Source organism: Rhea pennata, chromosome 2 (assembly GCF_028389875.1).
Source record: "Rhea pennata isolate bPtePen1 chromosome 2, bPtePen1.pri, whole genome shotgun sequence".
NCBI lineage: Eukaryota > Metazoa > Chordata > Aves > Rheiformes > Rheidae > Rhea > Rhea pennata.
In genome coordinates this window covers 89,215,099-89,228,721 of record NC_084664.1, presented here as the reverse complement: position 1 = coordinate 89,228,721, position 13,623 = coordinate 89,215,099, and the positions used below count along the sequence as shown (strand labels likewise).

At 39.4% G+C, this 13,623-nt stretch overlaps 1 protein-coding gene across 8 annotated transcripts in view; it reads right to left on the bottom strand.

Annotated features, from left to right (window-relative positions):
- ATP9B (ATPase phospholipid transporting 9B (putative)) overlaps positions 1 to 1,393 on the bottom strand; it is a 174,648-nt gene extending 173,255 nt beyond the window's left edge. For all 8 annotated transcript variants that reach the window (XM_062569862.1, XM_062569864.1, XM_062569869.1 and 5 more), the window contains exon 1: positions 1,274 to 1,393. In XM_062569862.1, the coding sequence (XP_062425846.1) occupies positions 1,274 to 1,368 (95 nt within the window). In that variant the 5' untranslated portion in view covers positions 1,369 to 1,393. The remainder of the gene's footprint in view (positions 1 to 1,273) is intronic.
- Positions 1,394 to 13,623: the final 12,230 nt, after the last annotated feature.

Here is a 13,623-nt window from a genome sequence, read left to right as displayed (position 1 = left end):
TTGCAATACATCTATGTACCTACCTAATCAATGAAATTGGCCCATGATCTCTATAGCATTTTTTTTCAGGTACCAAAACACTACTGGGTAATCTACAATAATCACTTGGCACCTTTGCAGCCTTTCCAGACTAAGCTTCTGTCTATAGAATCCTTTCCTTCTCTTTTTTTCTTCCAAAGGCTCAAAAGCCTCTCTTCCTCTGACAGGCTTACGGATTCTATCAAGAGCTTCCTCAGCTCTCTCAGAAATGGGGACAGTAACAACACTCCCCTACCTCAAAACAGAGAATATACCTTTTACAAATAGTCAGATCTTCAGGTATTAGTGACATGGGGAAAAAAGCTTCCACACATTGATTTTAAATAGCCTCTCTAGCACAAGAATCAAGACAACATAACGTAAGTCCAATTGTTTTTGCATTGTTTTAGAAGTACCTTTTTTGTCAATTATTCAATTTGGACAATTAAATACTTTCTATTGATGATAAAACTGCTTTATTTCTGTACTTGAATTAGAACAATAGTATTAACTATTCTGTTTTTAGAAAGTCATGTTGCTTTGGAAACAACAATTGCTCTGTCCAGTCCTTGTGCCTACAATCACAGAAAATAAAAGAAGGAGAAAAAAAATCACAGAGTTAACTATAATCGGGTCATCCACTGTAAGAGTACTGTCCAATTGACAAATCAAAATTATTGAGATATTTTCTCCTTGCTCCCAGTAATAGAACTCCTAAAAGTTATATAGGATAACAAGAAGTAAGCAAACATTTAGCCTTTACTTAAAAACTCAGTTTGATAGCAAGCCTTTTAACTGGCTTCCTTAAGTTGCTTTTTGGCAGCTTAATTCCCTCCCTCTCCAACAAAAATCTGGAGTTATTTTAATTCTTCCATTAAGGAAAGCTCGGGGCTCGCACGCAGTCAGACGTAACTATCTCGCGGCACCTTTACTAACAACGCCCCAGATAAGCCACCTCCCGCCGCCAGCCCAGCGCAGATAACCCCCCGGGGAGGAAACCGAGGTGCCAAGGCCGCACCTGCGGGGCGGCAGGCCAGGGGCACCCGGCGCCGCCTCCTCCTCCTGCGGGGTCCGTTGCGCCCCGGCGACGGGGCGGCGGCAGCGGGACGCGCTCGCCTCGCCCGCCGCCACCCGCTGCCCCATCCCGGCCTGTACCTTTCTCCCTCCGCGCCCCACAGCCCGCGGGCGGCCCCGAGCCCCACGGGCCAGGAGCCGGAGCCGCCCCGGGGGAGGGGGCTGCCGCCGCCGCCCCTACCTGTTGTGCCGCTGCGCCGTGGGGGCGCTGGTGTAATAGGCCGCTCTGCGCTGGGTGCTGCGCGGCACCGGGTGCAGCGGGATCTGGTCCGCCATCTTTGGGGGCGCCGCCCCCCCCCTTCCCTCCTGCCCCGCCCGGAAACGCCTCGCGCCGCGCCAGCGGCCACCGGGACCCCTGACGTCACCGCCGCCGCCAGCTGACTGGAGGAGGAAGGAAGCGCGCAGAGGGGGCGGGGCCCTGGCGTAAACAAGGGGGCGGGGCCGGGCGCGGGGGGCGGGCGAGCGCCCGGCCGCGGGGGAGGGGCGGAGGGGCAGGGCGTACGCGCGGCCGTTAGCGGCGGTTGGGGGGCGGTTGGGAAGGGGGTCGGGGGTATGTGTGCGAGCGCGCGGGCTCGCCCGCGTCCTCGGTAGTGCTGGTCGAGTTTAATTTTCGACTTCTGAAAGGCCGCACGGATGTGCCATAAAGAGCGGGAGCCCGGGGTTGTGCGTGAGGGTTTTGCAGGCTCGGTAGCACGGGGAACACAACCAGTGCCGGCGGAGTGGGCTTCCTCACCAAGGGAAGGTCCAGGGGGTCGTGAGAGCTCAGGCGTTGAATGGGAATTGCAGGAGACAAACCTAGAAGTAGGTGTCTTCTGGTACGCTGCAAATGCCTGTCGTTTTTAAAGCTGATCTAGATGTGCTCCCCTTTAATCCCTTGAATGGCGAAGACTAGCTGTTGTGTATGTTGGATGTCAGTGAACGCTTGTGTGATCACCAAGAACAAATGAAAGCACTGTGAATTGACAATGATTGTTTTCTGCCATTAAACAGAGGCAGTTTTTGTAAGCTAGAAGTACTGCCACATGGAAATGAGCATTCTGTATGTCAGGGGTAATGAACCAGTCTGACGGATCTAACAAGAGCAACACACAAGTCACTACAGAAAATGAAAATGTGACACATAAACTAAACCAACACCTTTGGCATCAAGTTACTGGTTATGTGAATTACCTGTCAGAGATGCCAGTAAAATGCCTCCTTCAATTTTCTAGAACCTAGGCTTTTTTCTGTTATTATTCGAAGATACCATGTGGCAAAAAGATGTTCATGAGACAGGAGAAACCTTTGGTCTACTAGATTATGATGTGAAGTCTGCAGTATGGTAATGGCAGCCCTGTCACCACAAACAAGTGCGTGATAGTATTGTACTCCTCAAAGCCAAATGAAATTATTCTGACTACCTAGGCATCCCGGACTGATGCTGTGCTAAAGAGCTGCCTTGAATGTTTTGGTACAAAGAGATGTGATCGGAACACATGAGGCACGTATCAAAATCTTTGGCAAAGAATTGTGAGCAACATACCTTGGAGACCTGAACAAAGGAGGAGGAGCCTTGGAGTGTTTAGAAAGGACAATAAAACCTGTGTAAGGCATGCTTCCTTGTGATATGGGGCTAGGCCATGCAGAGGCACCCCACAACATTCCAGCAACATGGTTCTCAGCAGCCTCTGGCATTATGCTTCCTCTCACATGATGAATTCAGGTTATTCAGCAGGCCATTTCAAGCACAGCCAGTTAATGTGATATAGGCTTGCTTGATGTGAAAGCTGCCGTTGAAAACCAGGTACTGACCATCTTCATCACAAAAAAATTCCTGTTTGCCTGGGATTACTTAACAAAGACTGAGGAAGTAGCTGAGTGTAGTTCTACCTTTGAACTAAGGGGAAAGATCAGTGCTGAGGCACTGCATTGTATATTGAATGATGCTCCCACCTCCTGGAATGAAGGGCGTGAAGGGAGCTGACAGTAAGTGATAGCTTGTCAAGCCTAAATTTCTAAATAGTATTTTGGCTGTAAGGAGGTTATCCAGTCACTAAAATGACTAACAGATAAAGAACACTTGAAACTGAACAAGGATGGGGGGAACAATAGTATAGAGGATGCAGAGGCGCAAGACTCAGTAGGGAATAGAAGGGCTAAATCCCTCTGCTCGCCGTGTAGGAGAATTCTGTGGGGCATTTGAAGGGAAAATCAGAAAAGCCAAAAAGGGGGCGGAGATTTAGCTAACAGCTGGGGTAGTAAAACTGAGGTAATCATCACAAATTTGATGGTAGTACACTGATGGAATTGCAGAATCGTACCTCCAGAGGTGATCCAGATCAACTCCCTGTTCAAAACAGGTCTAATTATATTGGGTTATTCAGGGGCCGAGTCCAGTTGCACCTTTAACACCTCCAAGGATAGAGATTCCACAACTTCTCTGGGCAACCCGTTGCAGTACTAATCACTCTCATGGGGAAAAAAAAAATTCTAATATCTAATCAGAATTTCCCATGTTCCAGCTTGTGTCCATTGCCTCTTGTCTTATCACTCGGCACTTGTGAGAAGCCTCTAACTCCATCTTCTCTGCATCCCCTGGTCAAGTAGTTGGAGACAGCAACAAGGTCTTCTCTTAGCTTCTTAGTCTTCTCTAGGCTGATCAGGCCCAGCTTTCTCTGCCTCTCCTTATATATAATGTTTCCCAGCTCCTGACCATCTTAACAGCCTGTCCATGGACTCACTCCAGGATGCAGTTGGCCTTCTTTACTGCAAGGGTACACTGCTGATTCATGTGCAACATTGTGTGTTATGGTCTGATTCTGCCTGACTACTTGTTTTGCAATGACATACTTTGTTTATTCAAATGATCAAATATAGCCCTGAAAAATTTTAGCCTAGCAGTTATCTGTTGTCTTAGATGTTTTCATAACCCTCATTATTGCACTCTGTGAGCATCTCACACTTCAAGATTTTAATTTTAAAATCAACAGCTGCATATTCAGCATGCTCCTGTGGCTAATGATACCATATTTCACTGGGGCCAAAAAATAAAGTGATCTGTTTAAGTGAACTCTTTGATTCAAGTCTGTACCAGTCTTGATTACTCAAATCCACAAGTTAGCATCCTAAGACCAACCTTTCCATCTCTCAAGAACTCATCAGGTTATTTGGCCTATAGCTGTCTCTAATGTCAGTCAATTTTACATACAGGTTTGTAAATGCCATATGTATAGACAAGTGCATGATCTGATCTACATAATAAAAGATTTATTGTTGGCAGAAATTTGCAAGGTGAATGACCCAAAATGGGGCAGCTGTTAGGAATCGTAAATGCCTTTAATCTTGGTTTCTTACTAAATCTCATATATTCTATAGAACACTTTTTAAGTTTTATGAGTATTTTGAAGTTTTAGAAGATAAATACTACTCTGGATGTGAACAGAACCTTTGGACCAGAAAACCTGCTAAGGAGAGGAAAATGAGAATTTTTTAATAAATCAATGGCCAAAGGAATGACAAGATGGGACACTTACATTTTAAGCACGTGTGGGTTTGCTTACTTCCAATAAATACTTTTTAAAATTGCAATTATGATAGTTACTGGACATCTCATATCACTGTATCTCTGTTTCTTCATTATCAGGCTAATTGCTTTTTTGCATCAGTATTTTAATTCAAATGTTATAAGCTCTTCAGGGCAGGACTGTAGTCATGTGACATTTATCATCATTCAATTCTGCATTTAGATTACTTTGGAGTGTTGTTTTATATCTTCTAAAAAAAATTAAAAATTACAGGAAAGTTATTTTATATAAGATTTAGGCTTTAGCTTATGGTATTTAGGGACTTTTCAAGATGTCCCTAACAAACACATGCCTCCATTCTGAAAATAAAATCTCCATTTCCATTTAGAGATTCTTAAAGGTCACAAAATAAATCTGCTTTTGATCCTGATTTTGCTAGTCAAGCATCTCAGGTAGGTGTTATTTTGCAAAGCGAAAAAGCCTTACATTTCAGGAGAGAAATATTTTTGATACTCATTATTAAGTATAGCTAAGTTACATTTGACATTTAAATGACATGATAGCATACATTTATAATAAAAGTAAATATTACACTATTCCGAAATAGACTTTCTGCATGATTCTTTCTTTTTGCATTTATAACAAGTGGCAGAGATCCAGAACCTAGGATTTATGGATCTTGTGAGCTCTTGGTTTACCTAGGAATGAGCTGACAGGGAAACTGATTTGCATTTGTTGCATATATCTGCTACAGGTGCAGAATGTATCTGTAACTAGTTCTGCTTTATATCCCCAGAAGGCATTTTGTAATAATTTATGCTCTCACTACTATTCCACTTCTGCTGTAAATGTTCAAGGTTAAGTACTCCCTACCTTCCAACCCTGTTTGTGCATCCAGCCTGGGTAAGGGTGGGGGGAGATGAAAGGCAGTTTAAAGATAATTTATCCTACACTACCATTCTTTGAGCCAAATTTTAAGATCAGTTATATCAGAGTAAATCTGTAGAAGGGCTACTAAAACCAGTTGAATATAAAATCAAAATAATGAATTTTAGTAAGCCTCATGTGCTATTATATGAAACAAAATTTACTTTACTTTTATACTAGATGATTTCTCACCTCATCCTGCAAACCACAGCCTATCTCTGTTTTAACCATGGAAATTCTTTTCATCAGTGATGAATCAGCTACAGCATCTGTCTTCAAATTTTCAGTAAATTGCATATCAATGCAAGAAACCTAGGGGCTTAAAAAATTCCTGGCAAAACCTGAGCACAGTAATTCACAGTGCAGGAAAGAGTCCTATTGTTCTTTATAGGAAGAGCTGAAGGCAGCAAGGAAGACTGTGAAATGAATAAATTCTTACACTCTGTCAGAGTGAGGGGGAGAACAAATACAAAATAGAGGGAGGTAAAAGAGCTACATTTATCACATTTAATAATTTTAATAAACAGCACCTTCATATCTTTTTAGTACTTTGATGTAACCAAATGTTGTCATGCTATGGGAAAGAACAAAACTGGAGATATCATTTCCTCTGAGAGGATTCCTGTTTCAAAGGATTACTGTGCATACAATGAAGCCACATGAAAGTCAGTTATACATCAAAATCAATAAGTTAAAAAGCACCAATAAGGAGTACAAGTAATCCTATAAAATATTAGTATGCCATAAAACTGAACTAGAAGCAGTAGGTGCCTGGAAACAAAGTTCTACCTGTATGGATATATATACATACATATATGTATATATACACACATATAAGTTACTTTTTTATCCTCATAACTCTGGAAAAGAAATTTCTCTTTCTACATATTTTATTTTTAATATTCACAGACTTCATTGTTAATTAATCTGGTGCTCCCAGCTGTTACAGTTCTTTCAGACCTTACTTAAGGTTTTCTCTTTGGTAAATGTCATCCCTCTGCAGGATTTATGGACTGCTAAATCTTTACTCCTCCTTTTGTAGACTGTTCTTACCAAACTGGGTGTCCTGCAACACAGGCTTCACACCATTTTCCTTCTTCACCTGTCTTCCACCTAGCCTTTCTTTTAGAATAAAGACAAATGGTGCCAGAAATGCATTCTCCAGTTAAACCATCAAAATCACCTAGAGGTTGTATTTTGGACTCTTGTAGAATTACAGTTCTTCTACATTCAGTAATATGTTTGATTGAAAAGGTATTTTTTCTAGTCCACTTGACAACAGATGAAGCCCCTCCCCCCAAAAAAGCAAATCCTATAGTACTTAAATCAAACTGTTTTAGAGACAAAGAGATACATATTGATAACTTCTGATACAAGTATCAGTAATGTCTTCATTTAAGCCATTAATTGTTAACTGTGGATGAACAGAAGGAAAAAATAAGGATATAATGTTGATTATTTTACTTAGCTTTTACAATGACTTGTCAGTAAGTACTATTAATAAGTTTCAGTTTTATTAAACACAGCTTCAATATGCATTTAAAAATCCTATGCCTTTTAATTTATAGTTATCTTCTCAGATAGTCTTTGTTGTCCTTTTAATATATCTAAATGCAGTGCAAGATTTTTCTTTGTAATAGGAGAAAAAGGCCTGGAGACTTAAAACTTTTGAGCTGGATTACCAGGCCCTGATCTTCTCATATTACCGGAGAGTATACAATGGAATATTTCCATGATCTCTGGTGCAAAATCAACAACAAAGCACACCAGCATTTTGAAAGGACATGAATTTTTAGAGTGTTCTCATTAGGTTCACTTTAACAAATTCCATGCTGTTGGTCTTTCAAATAAATAAATACAGCTGCTTTAACTATTTCTTGAAATTGAAAAAAATGCATGCGTAGATTAATTACAAATCTTGTGTTTTTCAGAAATTCTGAAAAGGTCATGGAAAGACAAACTAGGCCCAAGTGTAAACCTGAGTGTCTGATTGCAATTGCTGATATCAGACTCGTCGGATCTGATTTCCTTTTACAATTGCAGTTATAATAGGGCCCAAAAGCTTCAGGTAGGATTAAGGGTCTTTGTTCTGAGAGCTATACAGAAGTGGATGAAGTAAAAAGTTTCTGGATAATAAGAGATAAAATACTTAGCATGTTGCGTAGTATACTGTTCAAAAGTCAGAACTGACTTAAAATCTCAGCTTCTCTCTGATTTGTCTTCATGTCTCCCCCAGCCATCAGCTCAGACTCAGCAAAAAGGTTTCTTAGTTTCCTCACACCAACTTGTGGAACCCCTTTAATTTCAGTCATTGTAGTTAACTAGTTTTAGCTGCTCTTAAAACCTAGATGTGATCTCTTTGTATACTGATTTCACTCTAAGAAGCAGTTTGAATCTTAAACTTTCTCTACATAGCACTTTTAAGATGCTTATCCACACAGGGATCCCTTATCCATAGGGAACATTGTTTTACCTTTTTTTCCTGTGCTTCAGAAAGGGCATGCTCCATCATAAGAGTGAAGACCCTGAGGTTTCTCCCATTGCTGAAAGGACAGGTTCAGGGAACCCACCCACCATGGTTCTCTGGGTGGAACCAGAGCAGGTTCTCTGGGAAGAGGACTGAAAGATTTGTGTTTAGATACTATCAAGATACGACATGGTAGTTTTGAATGTTTGTTTCAATCTATCTTTCTAGTCATGAGATGGAATAATAAGAGGGAGAGATACAAAAAAGTCTAGGCACAATGTGATCTTCTATGCAGCTAACTAATCCCAAGCCCTGGTACTTATCAAAAAAATACTTACTTTACACAGCTAAACTCATTCTCAGAACACTGTAGGCACTGCTGCTCACAGGAAGAGAAGACATTCCTTAAATTCAAAGACAACATTTCACCTGGGTATACATTCAGGACATGTAAAACTGAGATGTAAGAACCATACAAAAATCTCTTGAAACAGTGTGTCTTAGGTACTTACCTATGTTTGCTAGCTAAGACACTTAGCTAATGACCATTTCCTTTCCAGTATTACAAGCTGTAGACTTTCCAACTCTAACTTGCTGAAATAAGAAGGACTCATCAAATACCTTCCAATGAATAGATCTTCCATTTATAACTGCCTCTCCCATATCAAACCCACTAGGAGAGAAAAAACCCAGCAATTATTTATAATAACTTTACTGAGTATAATTTTCATCTGTCTTTGAAAGCTCCGCCTGCTGTTTTCAGGCTGTGCATGTTAAACAAAAGTGCTTACACTTGACCTTGCTCTTGATCCACTCTTTGTGCGCAGCAGTGCCTTTCTTCTTCTGAAAGATAGGTACAATTTGTGTCCACATAAATTATACTGTACTTGCTATTAACATTCTTTTATCTTGTAAATTACTTATACTGATTATGTTGAAGAATGTTCTATGAACTGTTGATAATGCAAGTCTATGATTTGGATGCAATATGTCATTCTTAATTTATATGTCATTCTTAATTTAGGGCAAGACTGAAAGGAGATGACAGCTTCCTATAACACATGCAAAAAAATCAGGTCTTGGCCACATGCAGTCAGGAAAAGATCCATGGAAATATTTGTAGTAGGAAGTGTGTTCAGCCTTGGCATTATGGCTAAATTCCAGCATCAATAATTATTCTGTCTAAATCTTCCTGCATTTTCAACTGGGTGATTATGGTATTTTAATTTATTTAATGCCTCAGATTCACAGAGCACTTTAGAGTAGATAACCTCCATCCCGTATTCCATTAGAGAAGTAGGTTCATCTCATAATAGGAAAAATTATCTATACTTCCTTCTCTTGACAGATAGTCAAGACTGAGATAGGCTCATGTGATTTGGCTTGTTTAGTCAGCTGTGAGAACAGAAATGCTAAACTACTGATTGAGCAAGATTGGGAGCCTTGAAGTCATGATCTGGAATAAGTGTGCTGTACATTTAGGGTAAAGGGGACTGTCTTTCAGTTGCATGCACATAGTTTAGCAGAAGACATGTTTGTGGTATGTAGGTGATCAGCAGACACATACACATAAAAATATGGAAATTAGCAGAAAAAATGAAGGTAATTGAATATTTTTTAAAACATTTAACAGGCGTTTGTAGTGCTGCAAGCAGAGATTAAATTTTGCAGCTGATGGGACAGAGATTTTTATTAGCCAATTCAGTGCAAATAAAGACTTTTTATTACATTCATTGCAAATAAAAACATTTACAATGGCTGCTTTTCTGTATTTATATATAAAGGTGTATGGGAATATGTGGGTATAAGTCATTTCCTTCAGTCACTGTGGCAGTCCTTGTAATATGCAAACATAACAGCTTTTAAGATGGCCAGATACTGGCATTAGCTACTCCAGATAATATGGAAAACTTTCTGTTGCAAACTGCTGTTTTGCAACTGTCTACAATACTCTTTGGAATTAGGTGAGTAAAACCCTGCAGGGTTGCATCTTCTTGAAGAATGGAGAGGGGATGAGATGGAGCTGGGTTTTCCTTTTACGTAATCCCACTCCTTAACAACAGATTACAAGCAGTTGCTCCAACAATATGACATTGAATAAGCTTCACAACACATTTATGATGATGGTATCACATCTCTTTTTCAGGTGGGGACCCAATAGGAAGTGTAGGCAACACAAAGTCACATAGTAAGCAAATGGCAAGAGTAGAAAGAACCCAAATATAAACTAACTCACGTTAGCTGCTCTGACTTCATGTCTGTTTCTGCGCAGTGCTGAATTCTTCCTAGAAGGCTCTCAGTGCTCTGGTGTAAGAAAAGAAATGGAGAATGCTCATCTTCCTGCAAAGTCGGGCCTCCTTGAGCGCTCATCACCAAGAAGAGTACCTGTAATTTATTTGATCAAAGCTTATGATTTCTTCCTTTCACTGATGATGTTAAAGATCAAAGACTTTAACTGTAAACCTCTCATAGTTCTGTAAGCTAAAGTTTTCTGTGTTACAAGAGTGGATCATCATTTTTTAACAAAATCAATGCAAAACGGTACCACAAGTAGCCAAAAAGGTGCTTATAAACTCGATACATCTGAACCATTTTTTAGTGTGCTAGAAATAACGAACACATATATAGAACACATAATATTTCAGTGTTAAAGTATGCAGATTTAAGCTATCTTTACCAAAGCCATATGAAACCTCATTCAGAAGGATTCTTGCATGACTGAAAAAACTAATTCTTTTAAAAGTAGTTGAGCAAAGACACAGAGACTTTGTAGCCCAAGACAACAGACAACTTGTACCTGTCTTCCAGATGTGAACGTGAAGTTGGTTTTCCCATTAAACTTTACCTTTGAGGGGGGAAAATGCTTATTTTTGAAGAAGGAGTCAAAGACAAGAAGCTAAAGCACCAATTTCGACTTACATATTTGTGCAAGGGAGCAAACCAGACAAAGTAACTTGCTCCCTGATCTCAGTATACACAGACCACTGCTGCATACACAGATTTCCACTTCCCTGTATGGGCAGTGCACGAAGCAAAGACAAGAAGGGAGAAAAGTTTGACCCCTCTTGTCAGCACAGCTCTGTCTCTGTGAATGGGAATGCCACCTTACCCCCCTTCAGGAACAAAGAAAATATTACAATTTGCAGTTCTAGGCTACATTGATAAAAAATGTATGGATAAAATTGTTCTGATGGAAAACTGGATTCCCAAATATATATTTTGAAATATCTTTCCCATAGAAAAAAAAATAATTATCTTTTTCCTTTTATCAGAAATCTTGGCAAACAGCAAAAAAAAATCTATGTTGAGTCACAATATCAAACATTTTGACAGAAATAAAAAAATTGACTGAGGCAATTCTAGGTTCACTAGGATGCTTCTGAGATAGCACAACTGTTCCTCTGTCCCACGCTGAGGTTTTATGGCAAAGCTACAGGGTAGTGTAGCAGATTTTTTAAATGACTTAAAAAAATACTCCTCAAACTAAAAATATCGACAGTTTATATAACAGCAAATGAATTTTATCAGTTTCATCAGTTAAGCTTCCTAGAGTATCGATGTCAGGGTTGTGTTTGTATGATGATGCTGAAATCTTCAATGTGTTTGCTATTAGCAGTTATTGTATAATTAAGTGAATAATCTTAGTAATAACTAAATTTTATATAAAAGATGTTCCCTAGGTATATTTCTAAATTGCAAGCATAAACAGTTCAGTTCAGTCAAAGAATGTATGGCAGGTGATCAATGGATGGGGAGGTTAAGTGAAAATCTCCAGTGCTCAGTGTGATACACTGATAACAAGGACCTATACTATCATATATTTCATATACAGAAAAGCAGATGAGGCCCCTTTGACCATCACATCTGCAGTGAAATACTACTCTTGAAAAATATAGCCCTGAGTTCAAGAGCTATATTAGCAGTTTATTGCCTTCCATCCCTAGTCACTCCTGTAAAGAATATTAGTTGATTTAAATTTAAACCCCAAAACTTTTTAAGGGCTTTATACGTAGATATTTTTATGAACATTGCTTTTGAATCATAGCATCTGCTGGGGCTTTGAAACATCCCGAAGTTATTGGTTGTTATATTCAATCAACTGCCACATTATTTATTTCAGCTGGTGATTATTTATTTTACGTTCAGAGAGTTTGCACAAGGCTGGATTAAGTTTTAATATTAATTGTGTAAATGAGTACATATGTGCGTTAACAATTTCCTCTCGTAACTCAAACATACTTCCACAGGCATTCATTATTTTTAATACTTAAAAGGTTTGGCATGTCACTTTTAGAATATTTCATGGTACTAGATAACATTTACTTATTCCAGATGTTGTTTGCTATTAGAAATCAGAAAAAGCCACATTATAAGATTATTATTTTATTTCTGTAACATCTTGCACTGGATATTATGCTTTCCTCCCTTTGTTTCAAATAATATGAGAATCTGACTCAATATAAAGCCATATGCAAAAGGCAGTAAGTTGCATACAAACAGAAGAAAAATTTATGAACATTACAAAGTTTTTAGAGGTGAGCATTCTCTAAATGACACAGCTGTCGAACACATTCCTTGGTGCTATAACGTATTCAATGTCTTTTTGCCACACAACCACTCCTCCAGGTATGCAGTGTGACAGGTCAGGCAGTTCTAGGAGCTGCAAAGCCTGATAGAAACATGAGATTTCAGAGGATTTGGATGCTACATAACCTAGACCTGCCCCTTTCTTCTCCCTAAAGTCCTTACTAAGCATAAAGGAGGAAAGAACAATGAATTGGAAGCTTTCCAAAGCAGATACATTATTGGATTTTCAAAGTGGTGGTTCATCTGTCATTTATAAGATTTATGTGTATATATGTGTGTATATTTGTATGTTTATATGTATGGTTATATGGAAACCAATTCCATACACTTATTCATGCAGATTTTTCCCTGCACTAGCAGAAGGGATAAAGCGAGTGCAGATACTGACAACTAGAAGGATACTCCTCCTGTAGCACCTGACTCAACTCTCCCAGGTATTTCAGTTCCTCTTGTTTAGCATTGCTGTTAAAGTTTTCCAGAACTGATCACCAAGAAATGCCATGGGTGTATGTACTCTGTCTCCGCTCCGGTGAGGAAATTTCAGAACCTCTTCAGAGGTTCTTTCATTTTCTATGATTTTGTTCCCATCCATTTTCCTTTGGTTGCAATCATTATGTGTTATATCCGCTGCTTTGAAAAAACTAGGAGAAAAGAAATTCCTTAACAATATATTGCAATAAAAAGAACCAAGCCTTTAAAAGAATTTTCAAAAATGAAACAGTTAAAGTTAACTTTGACAGGTAGTGTAGGCTTTTGCTATTATTTTCAACCTAATGCAGTCTTAAATAGCTGCAGTGATAGTTCCTTGGCCTCTTCTATTTGTAAGCTGTTCTTCTGCCCAATTGCTCTTCCCATTAAGGACATTTTTCTAATAGCTAGTCTGAATGTTTCCTCCCTTAGTTTCAGGCCATTGCTCCTTATTCTACCAGAAAGTATTTATATTCTGCGATCATTTCCCCCTTGAGTCTCTCTGTTTTCTAGGCTGTATAAATATTGTAAGCGACCACACTGCAGGGCGTCACTGCATGTGCTGTGGTATACCAGTCC